At 48.3% G+C, this 13,756-nt stretch overlaps 1 protein-coding gene across 4 annotated transcripts in view; it reads left to right on the top strand.

Annotated features, from left to right (window-relative positions):
- Positions 1-3,414: 3,414 nt before the first annotated feature.
- Cep43 (centrosomal protein 43) overlaps positions 3,415-13,756 on the top strand; it is a 35,584-nt gene continuing 25,242 nt past the window's right edge. Inside the window, exons 1-6 of one of the 4 annotated variants that reach the window (XM_090337840.1) lie at positions 3,415-3,615; positions 3,872-3,925; positions 6,000-6,054; positions 6,706-6,794; positions 8,339-8,476; positions 11,013-11,093. In XM_090337840.1, coding sequence (XP_090193966.1) covers positions 3,514-3,615; positions 3,872-3,925; positions 6,000-6,054; positions 6,706-6,794; positions 8,339-8,476; positions 11,013-11,093 — 519 coding nt within the window. In that variant the 5' untranslated portion in view covers positions 3,415-3,513. The remainder of the gene's footprint in view (positions 3,616-3,871; positions 3,926-5,999; positions 6,055-6,705; positions 6,795-8,338; positions 8,477-11,012; positions 11,094-13,756) is intronic. The other 3 variants (XM_090337838.1, XM_090337836.1, XM_090337837.1) reach the window with 3 other exon arrangements.

Here is a 13,756-nt window from a genome sequence, read left to right as displayed (position 1 = left end):
CTGCCCTCTGGCGGCTATAGCTTTACACCTGTTGTTACAGGAAGACCAGCTGCTCCTGTTAGATTCCGGGGACAAGGAAGAAGGCCTCCGGTCACTTTTCCTGTTTGATATAATGACGTTGTTGGAACGTATCCCTCAAAAATGTGTTACAAATGGAATTTCAGGTTTCACACATTCACAGTACGGGGAAGCGCTTGTCATCAGACGAGGTCAGGAGGATTGGGCCGTGGAAGTAGCAGCACGCTAGCACGCAGAGCTGCGGGCTTGTGGTGCGATGCTGCACCACTGCATTAGTGGGAAGGCCTATGGCAGATGTCGGCACTCACCAGTGTGAGGACACGAGCTAACAACACCTCTGTCCTTTATACGTCATCCAGTGTGTGGTATGGATACTGCAACAGAAAATGGAGTAAGAGAGTCACATTCTATAAATGCCAGGAGAAGGTAAACTTTTGTGGATACAGTGTGATTTGGAAGCCAAATATTTGTGTTTACTCTCAGCTGTGACCGCTGACTTTCCAAACTTTAGGTCACCTCTGTAGCATTGAACACAAACAAAATCCAATTGGGCTGCCTGTTGTTCAAACAGTGAGTAATGGTCGTCTTTTTATTGTAAGACCTTTCACATCTTCCAATCTAACTGCACGCACTTAAATACAGACAGACTGGTTTTTCTCATTTATATACAAAGAATGGCACTTAAATAATTTGTTATGGTTACCATAACTAAGTAGATTCAAAGCCGTACAATGTGGCTTGAAAGTCCATGAGTACACACAACCTAAGTACTTGCCCAAATAAGAATTTCAGTAAGCTGCAATGAATATTCCAACTAGGTCATCCGTTTTGCCTTGCCTCAGACTGGGCTTGAAACTGTAACTCCCCCTGGGTCTTGAAGTTGCCGCCTCTGGACAGAAACTGCATCGTTGCTTGTGCTGCTTGTGTAGCGTGTAAGTGCGGCCTCTGATGCTCAGCACTTGTCAGCCTAATTGGAGCTGGAGGCCTGTGGACTTTTCTACTTAGCCTAGTGGTGAACTTCAATCTCTTGAGTAGCTAGGATTCACCAGCCAGTTACGAACATTTATTAATTATATTATGTGCTATATAATATACATGATAAAATATGTAGTTTACTAGTTATATCTATCAACATAGGTACATATCCAACACCGTGTGGGTTTTGCCAACACAACACTACTCAAGCCCACTCTCTTCTATTTTCATTTCCGTCACTGTGAGGTCTTTCTTAGTCTTTTCCTGGATTATTGGATAACGTCTGTGATTCAGTGGGTGACAATCAATCCCCTGACCTGCTCCTGGCCCTGGAGTAACCTAGAGACTGGGTCATGTCTACAGGGCTGCTTCACTTGACAAGGCTCCTCCTCCTCTTCTGCTAGACCACACCCTTGGCCACTACCTTCCCTGGGGCAACAAGTCCCTTACATGCTCCAGCCTTGCCCCCCTGTGCTGTCACATCTTCCTGGAACACCCTTCCCTCACCCCCCCCCCCCATTCACCAGGAAACTTCCCATCATCATAGGTGTGTAATGTCACTTCCTTTAGGAAGCCACTTGGCTGACTGAGCTCTGGCTGCTGTAACCAAGTCTCCTAGACTGGCAGGTTCAACCACCCAGGGGTCTCTTCTTCACCCTCCTAAAGTGCTGTTCCTGGGGAGGGGCTTTCCCTGGTGAGGATCCCAGTGTCTTCCCCTTTCCATTTTAGGAAAACAGTCCCACTGGATTATGACATCATTCAACATCTATTACTCCACAGGGCCCCAACTTCAGGGTCTGTCCCCTCGGAGTTTACACCTTTAACACATGAATGTGGGGGGTCATTGAGTCCATACAACACTCCTCATCACCCCCTTTTGGGTGCTAGTCCTGGGAACTTGGGGGTCTCGTACTATCCCTTAGCTTTTGTGCTCAAGGCTAGTACTCTACAGCTCCACTTGGGGCTTTTTGGTAGTTAACTGGAGATAAAAGTCTTATGGACTCCTGCTGAGCCCCATATTTCAGACTCCTGAGCAGTTGGGATTACAAGCTTGAGCCACTGGCACCAGATTCCCTATCTGTTCTTGTCTGCCTAGCTGCTCATTCTGTGTCCCTAGAACCTCATTTGAGTATCTGTCTATCTGAGATGCTGCCCGGCTGCAGAAACAGGTCACCTGTGTCCTGCTTTAGGACATAGAGGGTACAACATCAAGTCAGACAATAGGTTCCGAGTGTCTTCTGGACATCTGAACCCCTACACAGCTGGCCAATAAAACCCCTGGTACAGTGTACAGACCTGCATTCTTCTCCCCTCTGCCCCTGTGGCCCACAGGGTTCCCGGGGCCCTCCACTGCCCGGTGGGTTTGCAGCCTTCCTCCCCTCCTCCCCGGGTCCCCTGGTTTACAGTCTTCACGGCCATGAATTCCTCCACACCTATGGATCCATTTCTCACTTGTCACATGTAGTCCAAGGCTAGTCACGGTAGACCCCAGGCCTGCTCCCTGGAGGGACTTCCTGCCTCGCACGGTTCCCTATGCCCCCCCCCCCACACTCCCGACAGCCCTTCCCTTCTCACAAACACTCAGTTTCCCTAATGTCAACCAGGACAGATGGGACACTTCCAGGTGCTAGGCACTATTTTCATCCCGTCATACCCTGCGGGCCACCAGCCAGCCTGGCCCGCCGCGCACCCCGCGGGGTGGGACCCGGGGTGGCGTCCCCTCGTGGGGTGGGACCCCGGGTGGCGTCCCCAGGCCGTGCCCCTCGCGGGGCGGGACCCGGGGTGGCGTCCCCAGGCCGTGCCCCTCGTGGGGTGGGACCCGGGTGGCGTCCCCAGGCCGTGCCCCTCGCGGGGCGGGACCCGGGTGGCGTCCCCAGGACCCCGCTCCCCGCGGGGTGGCCCAGGCAGTCTGCTCCCAAGCTCCCAAGCAGGACGCACTGGGCGATTCCCTCTGCCTCGGTCCGGCCGAAAAGGGAGGATCGCGGCACACCCGACGCCCAGCCCCGCACCCACGGCCGCCCTGAGCGGAGGCGGCGCGGGGAAGGTCCGGACCTTCCGCGAGGGACAGGGCCGCTGACCGCGGACGCGCGCGGCCCGGACCGTGCAGGTGAGACGACCGACAGGCCCGCGGACCGCGCGAGGGCGCCCTCGAGGCCCCACCCGTTCGCTCCACGTCCTCGTTCCCGCCCCGATTGTGCGGCCCCGGCCCCTCCCTCTTCCCAGCCCGAGGTCCCGCCTCCCGACGTAGGGGGCGGGGCGCTCACTGTGCGACCTCAGGCCCCGCCCAACGCGTCCGCCGTCCTTTCACCCCTAGGCCCCGCCTCCCGACGTGAGCGGCTGGACGTCCTCCGTGCGGCCTCAGGCTCCGCCCCCTCGCCTCTACCCACTTCCGGGCCGAAGCCCCGCCCACCCCGGCATGAGGGGCGTGGCTCCCCTGCGCGGCCTGCGCGCCGGGCGGGCGGCTTCCCAGGCGGCCGTGGGCCGTTCCCGCGGCTTGGGTGGTTGTCTTGGAGAAGCAAGATGGCGGCGACGGCGGCTGCAGTGGTGGCCGAGGAGGACACGGAGCTGCGGGACCTGCTGGTGCAGACGCTAGAGAACAGCGGCGTCCTGAATCGCATCAAGGTGCGGCGGGCGGCCGCGCGGGTCCGCCGTCCCGAAGCCAGGCGGCGGTCAGGGCGCCCGGGCGGGGGCCGGGGGGTCGGGGGCCGGGGCCGGGGGTATCCGGGGGGATCCGGGGGCCGGGTATCCGGGGGGGGGCCGGGGTTCCGGGACGACGCCGGCGCTCCGCGGCCCCCCTCCCCGCGCGCCCGCGCCGTGCGCCTCCCGCCCCTGGTGCCCATTGCCTTGAAGCCGTTCTGACTCCTCGCTCCTCGCGCAGGCTGAACTCAGGGCGGCGGTGTTCCTGGCACTGGAGGAGCAGGAGAAAGTGGAGGTATGCCGTTCCCGCAGGCCGTGCCGCGGGGGGCCGGGTTCGCCCGGTCCCCGTTCACCGGGAGCGCCCTCCCCTGGCTGAGGGGCCCCGCCGGCGGGCGCGGCGTCCGTCCTCGTCAGCGTGCTGCTCAGGGTGAAATCCTGGCCCTCGGTGACCACGGAGGCCCGCCGCTTCCGTGTCCAGCTTCCAGCGTGGCCCCGCCGAGGGCCTTCGGGGTTTGGGTTGGGTCCGTCCACGGGGGCGTGTGTGTCCGTACATCTGTCGGTGGGTGAAGCCATTGCCAGGGGAAGTTCCTGCGTTTCCTCTGAGTGCACGTCGTTGTTGTAGAAAACAAACCACGGCTGAACTTGGCGCCTTGGGAGCGTGGGGCCCGCGGCACAGGGGGCGGTGTGGCTGCTTCCTACCCTGTTGTTCTAGCAGCCACGGAGCTGCTTTTCCCTTGGTCCTGATTTTAAAGGAAGGCTCTAGGTGATCACCGGTTAGTACGACGTTGGCTGTGTTTGTCACAGGTGACCTTACTGGCAGAGCTATGGTTCTTCTTTAGTAGTTAAGTCTTGAAATCTGCTTCCTTTTATTTATCTTGTTGTCATACATTGCTTGTGTAAAAGTCACTGCGTTTCTTTTATTATTTTTGGCGTCCTCATTGGCTCTTGTGTAGTAAGATATTCTTGATACAAGTGTTGTCATGAGATTCTGAGCATGATTACTTTGGAGGCTCCCTAACTGCCCCCTTGGTTGTCAGGTGTTTGCAGCTTTGAAGGGGAATCGTTCTCATTTAAATCATTTACTGTTTTCTAATCTGCCCTGTAATCTCAGCATTATTTCCATCTCTCATTAAACCATAGAGTTTGGCAGATAACAGAACCTAGTGTGGCCTGGTGGTCATTTTTCTGTCTGGGAGAATCTTTCTGTGGTTACCTCTGATAACAACATACGCCATCTGTTATATTAAATAATGGTTATTTCCCAGGGAGGGACGTAAAAGTATTATCTAAACTTTTTTTTTTAAATCAGTCCTGGGGTCCTGGTGCTTGAAACTCAGGGCCTGGTCACTGTCCTTCAGCCTTTCTCAAGGCCACTTGTACTATTTCTGACTTTTTCTGTGTAGGTGGTGTGGAGAAATGGAACCCAGGGCTTCGTGCATGCTAAGCAAGCACTCTACCACTAGGCCACACTCCTGGCCCTGAACTTCGTTTTTAAATTTCTAATCTTTTGTGTTGGCTCTAACGGAAAGATTCTTAGTAGTTTTGTTTTTAACGAAGTTTTGTTTAAAAGCGTATGAAAATTTACAGAATGAAGCCAGTTCATCGAGACTTGAATATGTATGCAAGGTAACACGGGTGTACCACATGGTTATTGACATTTTATAAATGTGTAATTCGCCCATTACTATGTATGTGCACATGGCTTAGACTCAATAAAATTAAGAGTGTATACTCTTTTTGGTCTGATCTCTTTTATCCAGCTAATATATTTGAAATTCATTCATGTTACAGAGTATCTTGAATGCAGGATTAATGGATTTTTCCATTGTCTGTTGAGAAGATATATGGCTACTGTATTAGCCTTGTTCTAAGCAGTGATCACAGGCTTAATGTACAAAAATATTTTTCTGTATGCATATCTACAATTAAAAAGTAAACAGGTCTTTGGCCACATGAAGATACTTCACATGCTACCATTGAACTGGGAACTGTAAGTTTATATGTTCTAAGTGGTAGATCGAACTGAGATGTTTAAGAAAATCTAAGTTCATCTTACACAAGTATTTGAAGATATCTCATTTTGAAATTAGCTTAATAAGGAATACATAAAAAGTAAGGAGCTAGGATGTAGCCAAATGGCAGGGTGCTTCCCTTGTTTGCATGAAATCCCAGGTTCTGTCCCTGGCACCACAAAAACAAATAGAACAGAGCTTCATATATGAACTTTACTAACCTTGAGAAGTAATAAAAATCTTGTAGTATAAAATAATAATTTTATAAAAAATGTTAAACTTGAATGTAATTTTGTAGTTATTTCTAGGATAACTATCTGTTTGACAAAAGTATTTCTTTTTTTTTCTTTTTAACAGAATAAAACTCCTTTAGTCAATGAGAGCCTGAAAAAGTTTCTAAATACAAAAGATGGTAAGATGGTCGACTCAGTATTGTTTATCTGCCTCAGAATTTTCGAATCTCATCACCAGTTTGGGAGAAATAAAGAATTCAGATTATTTTTTTTCATTTGAGATTTTTATAAATCATTTTAAAACATTTCACTTTAGAAGTTAACTTTCTTTTTCTTTTTTTTTTTTTTTGCCAGTCCTGGGCTTGAGCTCAGGGCCTGAGCACTGTCCTTGGACTTTCTCAAGGCTAGAGCTCTACCACTTGAGCCTCAGCACCACTTCTGGCTTTTTTCTATGTATGTGGTACCGAGGAATCGAACCCGGGTCTTCATGCATGCTAGGCAAGCACTTTAACCACTAGGCCAAACTCCCGGCCCTTTATTATTAAATGTTTTTGGTCATAGGAAGTTTGGGGTTTAAAGCCAGCTTTATCATACAATCCAGTTTTGCTACAAACTGTGAAAATGCTACATTGTGTTAAAGCTAGTGTCAGACAGATGGTGATCCTAAGGCGGGAATAGGGAGATTGGTGTTTTCATTGCCTGATTGTATCATTCACCTAAAAGAGATTGGTGGTTAGAAACCTCTTTCTTCCCATGGATTCACAGTGCTAATAAAAAAAGTCAAAGTTCTTGAAGATTTACTTATGCTGCTTTTTTCTGTGTCTCTACAGGACGCTTAGTGGCTAGTCTTGTTGCAGAATTTCTTCAGTTTTTTAATCTTGACTTTACCTTGGCTGTTTTCCACCCTGAAACCAGCACAGTAAGATTAATGATTTGTTTTAAACATTCCATGAAACTTCGATATGTATATGAGTTAATATTAAGTTTAAAGTTAGTAGACCTTGACAAATTCAGTTATTTGCAGATGGATTATTGTTTTTATTTTTATTTATTTGGTTTTTTTTTTTTTTGCCAATCTTGGGTCTTTTAACTCAGGGCCTGGGCACTGTCCTTAGATAGATTTTGCTCAAGGCTGGCGCTCTGCTACTTAAGCCAGAGCACCGCTTCTGGTTTTTTCTGTGTATGTGGTACTGAGGGATCAAAGCCAGGGCTTCATGCATGTTAGGCTAGCACTCTACCACTAGGCTACATTCCCAGCCCGTTTTTATTTCTTAAAAGCCGTCTGAGCTATCTGAGGTCAGCTCAGGGTTGCTGCTTCCTGTTGATTAAAAAGGAGTGTTAACTTGTGGAGTTCATTCTGTTAGAATGATGCGTTCTGTTAGAATGATGCATTGCATTGTAAAAACTAGGCAGACTTTATTTATTTATTTATTTATTTATTTATTTATTTATTTATTTATTTATTTATTTTTGCCAATCCTGGGCGTGAGGTCAGGGCCTGAGCACTGTCCTTGGACTTTCTCAAGGCTAGACCTTTACCACCTGAGCCTCAGCACCACTTCTGGCTTTTTTCTATGTATGTGGTACGGAGGAATCGAACCTGGTTCTTCATGCATGCTAGGCAAGCACTTTAACCACTAGGCCAAACTCCCGGCCCCTAGGCAGACTTTAATAAAGTTATTTCCTTAAGAAAAAGTCAGCCTTGTTGGGTTTAGATATTTTTCTTTCTTTCCTTTTTTTTTTTTCTTACCAGTCCTGGGGATTGAACTCAGTCCCTGGGCACTGTCCTTGGATTTTCTCAAGGCTAGCACTCTACTTCTTGAGCCACAACACCACTTCTGGCTTTTTCTGTATACGGGGTATCGAGGAATTGAACCCAGGGCTTTGTGTATGCTAGGTGAGCGCTCTAGCTCTAGGTCATGCTTCTAGCCTAGGTTTAGAGATTTCTTCTTTAAGCTCCTATTTTTTTTTTTTTTTTGCCAGTCCTGGGTCTTGAACTCAGGGCCTGAGCACTGTCCTTGGGCTTTCCTCAAGACTAGAGCTCTACCACTTGAGGTACAACACCACTTCTGGCTTTTTTCTATGTATGTGGTACCGAGGAATCGAACCCAGGTCTTTGTGCATGCTAGGCAAGCACTCTACCACTAGGCCAAACCCTTGGCCCCTAATTTTTTTTTTAATTGGTCTTGGGGCTTGAACTCAGGTCCTGGGTGGTGTCCTTGAGCTCTTTTGCTCAAGCCTAGCACTCTACCACTTTGACCCACAGCTCCACTTCTGGTTTTTTGGTGGCTAATTGGAGGAAACCTGCTGGGCTAGCTTTGAACTGCAATCTGCAGATCTCAGCCTCCTGTGTAGCTAGGATTACAAGTATGAGCCATCAGTGCCTGTCTCAAATATACTTTTTAAATCTCTGAATATACTTTTGCTATGCTTTTGTATACCCGAATCTTATTTCTTTTCTAGTTTCAAGGTTTTGAAGGTCGAGAGAATTTAGCCCGAGACTTAGGTATCATTGAAGCAGAAGGAACTGTGGGTGGACCCTTGCTATTAGAAGTGATAAGACGCTGTCAGCAGAAAGAGAAGGGGATCGCCGGTGGGGAGGTAAGTGCAGTCCTGAGGAGCATTTGCGCTTTGCTGTTTCATTCATTGGCTTTGTGGAACAGCTATGCAGATTAGAACATAATATCGTGAATCAGGGTTTATATTCCTTAAGAACAAAGGGAATTGCACTGAGATCGATTGTATAAATGTGTACGTTAATGAAAGTTGAAATGTGCACACTATAATACTTTTGTGTGCCTATTTGGTTCTTAGTGCTCAGAGTATTGGGTTCAGGAGTTAGGGTGTCAGGACCAAATCACAGCTCCTCACTGACCAGCTGTTGACCTTGGACATGTGACTTAACCTCCCCATTACCTCAGTTGTAAAGAACGATGATAGGACCCCTCCATGAATGCTGTGAGGCCTGTGTACATGAGTTGGTGCATGAAAATGTGAAACACAGTACTTGGCATGGAAAACATTCAGTATAGTTCTGTGTGTGTGTGTGTGTGTGTGTGTGTGTGTGTGTGTGTGTGTGTGTGTGTGTTTTGTTGGTCGTGGGGCTTGAACTCTGGGCCTAGGTGTTGTCCCTAAACTCTTTAGCTCAAGGCTACCGCTCTACCACTTTGAGCCACAGTGACACTTCTGGTTTTCTGGTGGTTACTTGGAGAAGAGTCTCACAGACTTTTGTGCCCAGGTTGGCTTTGAACCATGATCCTCAGATCTCAGCCTCCTGAGTAGCTAGGATTACAGGCGTGAGCTACTCCCACACCACTTGGTTAATTATTTTTTATTAATGAAATACCAAAATCTGATTTTATGGGTCATTGTTTTAGATTTTCAAAACGATTTGAAAAATAAGCTAATGCTTATCTGTTTATTTTGTTTAGTTTCTAAATGTTTTCTAGTGTCTTTTATGGGCTTTAATGAAGTTATTTCATGAAGAAAAAGGCAGCCTTGTTTAGATTTTTTTTTTTTGGCTGGGATTTGAACTCTGGGCCTGGGCGCTGTCCCTGAGCTCTTCAGCTTAAGGCTACTACCCTACCCCTTGAGCCACAATGCCACTTCCAATTTTCTGGTGGTTAATTGGAGATGAATCTCACAGACTTTGGTGTCCAGTCTGCTTTGAAGTGCGATCCTCAGATCTCAGCTTCCTGAGTAGTAAGAGTACAGGCGTGAGCCACCGCGCCTGGCAAGTTCAGATGTTTCTCTTCCTTCCTTCCTTCCTTCCTTCCTTCCTTCCTTCCTTCCTTCCTTCCTTCCTTCCTTCCTTCCTTCCTCCCCTTCCCTCCCCTCTCTCTCTCTTTCTCTTTCTTTTCTTTCTTTTTTTCTGCCAGTCCTGGTACTTGAACTCAGAGCTTTCTTAAGGCCAGCGCCCCATCACCTGAGACACAGCATCACTTCCTGCTTTTTCTGTGTATGTGGTACCAAGGAATTGAACCCAGGGCTTTGTGCTAGGCAAGCATTCTACTACTAGGCCATACCTCTAGCCCATTATAGGCTTTTTTTTATTTTCCTTTTTGTATGTATGTTGGTCATAGGATTTTAACTCAGTTCCTAGGCACTGTCCCTGAGCTTTGGTGCTCAAATCTAACTGGAGCCATGGCTCTCCTTCATTGTTTAGTGGTTAATTGGATACAAGAGCCTTATGGACTTACCAGATTGAGCAGGCTTTGGCCAGGATTCTCAGGTCTCACCCTCCTGAGTAAGTAGGATTACAGGCATGAGCCATTGGCACCTGGCTTCCCCCCTTCCCCCCCTCCCTGCCCCCTCCCCTCCCCCCCCCCCCCCCCCCCCCCCGGCCCCAGTCCTGGCCTTGGGCTCAGGGCCTGAGCACTGTCCTTGGATTTTCTCAAGGCTAGAGCTCTACCACTTGAACCACAGCACCACTTCTTTCTTTTTTTGAGGGGGGGGGAGGGCAGCTTGGGGCTTGAACCAGTGCCCAGCTCCTGAACTGCTGGCCTGGGCTGGCCTTAACCGAGACTCTCTGGGTCTTTGCTCCAGGCAGCTTGGATTTCAGATTTCAGGGTGAGCCTGAGCCTGGCACAGCCGTCTTATTTTAGAAGTAGAGTGCCTCATGGTGAGGTTCATGTATTGTGGAGTGTTGGTTATGGTGCAAGGATGAAGAATGGTGCTTCAGTACCGTACTGGAGGAGCTTGAGCCTGCTGGTCTGTTGCGGGGATTGGCATGCAGTGCACTGAATATGATGGGACTCTAGGTATGGGTTCCCCTTCCCCCACACACTCCCCCCTCTTCAGCTCAAGGCTACCACCCTACCCCTTGAGCTACAGAACCACTTCCACTTTTCTAATGGCTAATTGGAGAGAAGAGTCTCACAGACTTCAATGCCCAGGCTGGCTTTGAACCGCGATCCTCAGAGCTCAGCTCTTGAGTAGCTAGGATTATATGTGTGAACCACCGCTCCCAGCATAGTGGTTTTTTTTTTTTTTTTGCAGTTAGGGGACATTCACAAGATATTTCCATTAATGAGTATTTAAACAAATGTTAACATTAGTGCTAAAAGTCCACTGAGATATAATTCAAATGCTCATGTTTTAGTTTTAAGTGTGTTTTCATTTTAAATTTTTGATTTAGGGTGCACTGGAACTATCTGATGTACATTCTCCATCAAAGTCACCAGAAGGAAAAACAAGCCCAAACACAGTCCCAAGTAAGGTGAGTCAGCTAGTGTGGGGAAACCCTGTCTGGCCTGGGGCTCCCGGGCTCTGCCCCTTTGTTTTGTTGGTAATATTTTGTTTTTTAATTCTCAGAGAAAAAAATACATTCTTAAATAGAATTGTAGAATATTTTTCACTTCATTAACAAGGAGCTTTCTTTAGTTCTCATATGCTCCTTGCTCGATAGAATTGTTGTATTTAATACGGTGGAGTTCTGATGGATGGCCAGAAAGATTTGGAGTTGTAAGTGATAATGGTTATATGAATGAACTTATTTTGATAGGACTTACAGGAGAACATGCTGTGGTTATATGTGTGTGTGTGTGTGTGTGTGTGTACTCATGCCTGTATGTGTGTGTGTGTGTGTGTGCGCGCGCGTGCATGCGAGCGTGCGTGTGCATGTGCGTGCTTATGAATTGTTAAAGGTAAGACCTGATTTGGAATATGGCAAAGGAGAAAAACAATTAAGTTGAGCACCTGCATTTCAGATCAAAGGTATCTGTTAGTAACGGAAGAATGGGCAGAAAGGTGACTTTCAGGAAATTTGCTGTCTGTCCTCAGGTGAATAAATGAATTGTTAGTCCTGTAACAGAATGGATGAGAGCATATCCTAATCCACTCAGGCTGCTATAATAAACTGCTGTACACTGCCTTGTTAGTCAGTGGCAGATGGCATTGCAGTTCTGGAGGGAAGGCACAAGTGAGGCCAGATTCCTGGTCCTCAGATGGTAGAGGAGACATTGGCGTTCTCTGGGCTCTCTTGTTCCTTTCATGAGTGTTCCACGCTTTTGACCTGGTGACTTCCCAGGCTCCATTTCTGATGACGAACATTACCTGAGAGGGTGGGGGCTTGCGCACGGTGAGTGTGGCAGGGACACACGTAGGCTGTCTGTCATAGGTCCTGATTGCATTCGGTGCCTTTACCTTTGACTTCTGCTTCGTGGGAATAGATGAGGTGTGGAATGCAGTCCGAGGGTGAGGCTTGTGTGGGCCAGGATAGGACACTGACTTTTAGATGTAAGTGACATGTTTTTAAATCAGGAGAAACTCCAGAGTTTAGTTATGACAACTCCAGATTTCTCAACTTTTTAAACGTTGTAAGCACATATCATTGCTAACACTTGCTGCTGTTGCTTCTTGTCATTCAGTGACTTGCTCCATCTACTTTACTCCTGTCATAGAGAGGGACCAGTAGACTGGAGCATGCAGTTCCCTTGAGGAGTCCATGTAGCCTTTCTAATGGCAGAGGTCTTTCTCTAAAGTTTCTTCTTGTGAGAGTCTGCAGCCCTGATAGAGTAATCCTGAGTCCATTTTACAGATTTCTTGTAATTGCTGATAAAAGAACCTGTGGAAGAAAGATGTGTTATTTTCCATGAACGGTCTGTTACTAGAGTTTGGAATGAAGGGCTATTCTAAGGGGCTTTTCAGTATCTGCAGCAGTGAGTCATTTGGAAGCTCCCTCTCTCTTTCTTTCTCTTTTTAGCAAATAACTTTAAAAATTACAATGCTAACCTTCAGGTAAGGCATATATCATCAAGGAAAAGAAACAACTCTGCTTTACACATTCCCTACACGTAAGGACACTGCAAATCCTGTGGTAAGCAAGTTTGGAAATGATACTTCTCATGCTACCAGAAAAGTGGAGGTGACCATCTCTAAAGGCCAATTCAGATAACAGTGTTCACACCCCGAATTCACACCTCGCTCCTGCCCCCTTCCACCCGTGACACCTCACTCCTGTCCTCATGACACCTCACTCCTGTCCTCCTCATGACATCTCACTCCTGTCCTCATGACACCTCACTCCTGTCCTCATGACACCTCACTCCTGTCCTCATGACACCTCACTCCTGTCCTCCTCATGACATCTCACTCCTGTCCTCATGACATCTCACTCCTGTCCTCCTCATGACACCTCACTCCTGTCCTCATGACATCTCACTCCTGTCCTCATGACACCTCACTCCTGTCCTCCTCATGACATCTCACTCCTGTCCTCATGACATCTCACTCCTGTCCTCATGACACCTCACTCCTGTCCTCATGACACCTCACTCCTGTCCTCCTCATGACATCTCACTCCTGTCCTCCTCATGACACCTCACTCCTGTCCTCATGACACCTCACTCCTGTCCTCATGACACCTCACTCCTGTCCTCCTCATGACATCTCACTCCTGTCCTCATGACATCTCACTCCTGTCCTCATGACACCTCACTCCTGTCCTCATGACATCTCACTCCTGTCCTCATGACACCTCACTCCTGTCCTCATGACATCTCACTCCTGTCCTCATGACATCTCACTCCTGTCCTCATGACATCTCACTCCTGTCCTCATGACACCTCACTCCTGTCCTCATGACACCTCACTCCTGTCCTCATGACACCTCACTTCTGTCCTCCTCATGACACCTCACTCCTGTCCTCATGACACCTACTCCTGTCCTCATGACACCTCACTCCTGTCCTCATGACACCTCACTCCTGTCCTCCTCATGACATCTCACTCCTGTCCTCATGACACCTCACTCCTGTCCTCATGACATCTCACTCCTGTCCTCATGACACCTCACTCCTGTCCTCCTCATGACACCTCACTCCTGTCCTCATGACATCTCACTCCTGTCCTCATGACACCTCACTCCTGTCCTCATGACAC

The sequence above is a fragment of the Megascapheus bottae genome, chromosome 8 (assembly GCF_031878675.1).
Source record: "Megascapheus bottae isolate mThoBot1 chromosome 8, mThoBot2.hap1, whole genome shotgun sequence".
NCBI classification, from domain to species: Eukaryota; Metazoa; Chordata; class Mammalia; order Rodentia; family Geomyidae; genus Megascapheus; species Megascapheus bottae.
The sequence above is the reverse complement of the archived record's forward strand: the minus strand, read 5'-3'. Positions and strand labels throughout refer to the sequence as shown.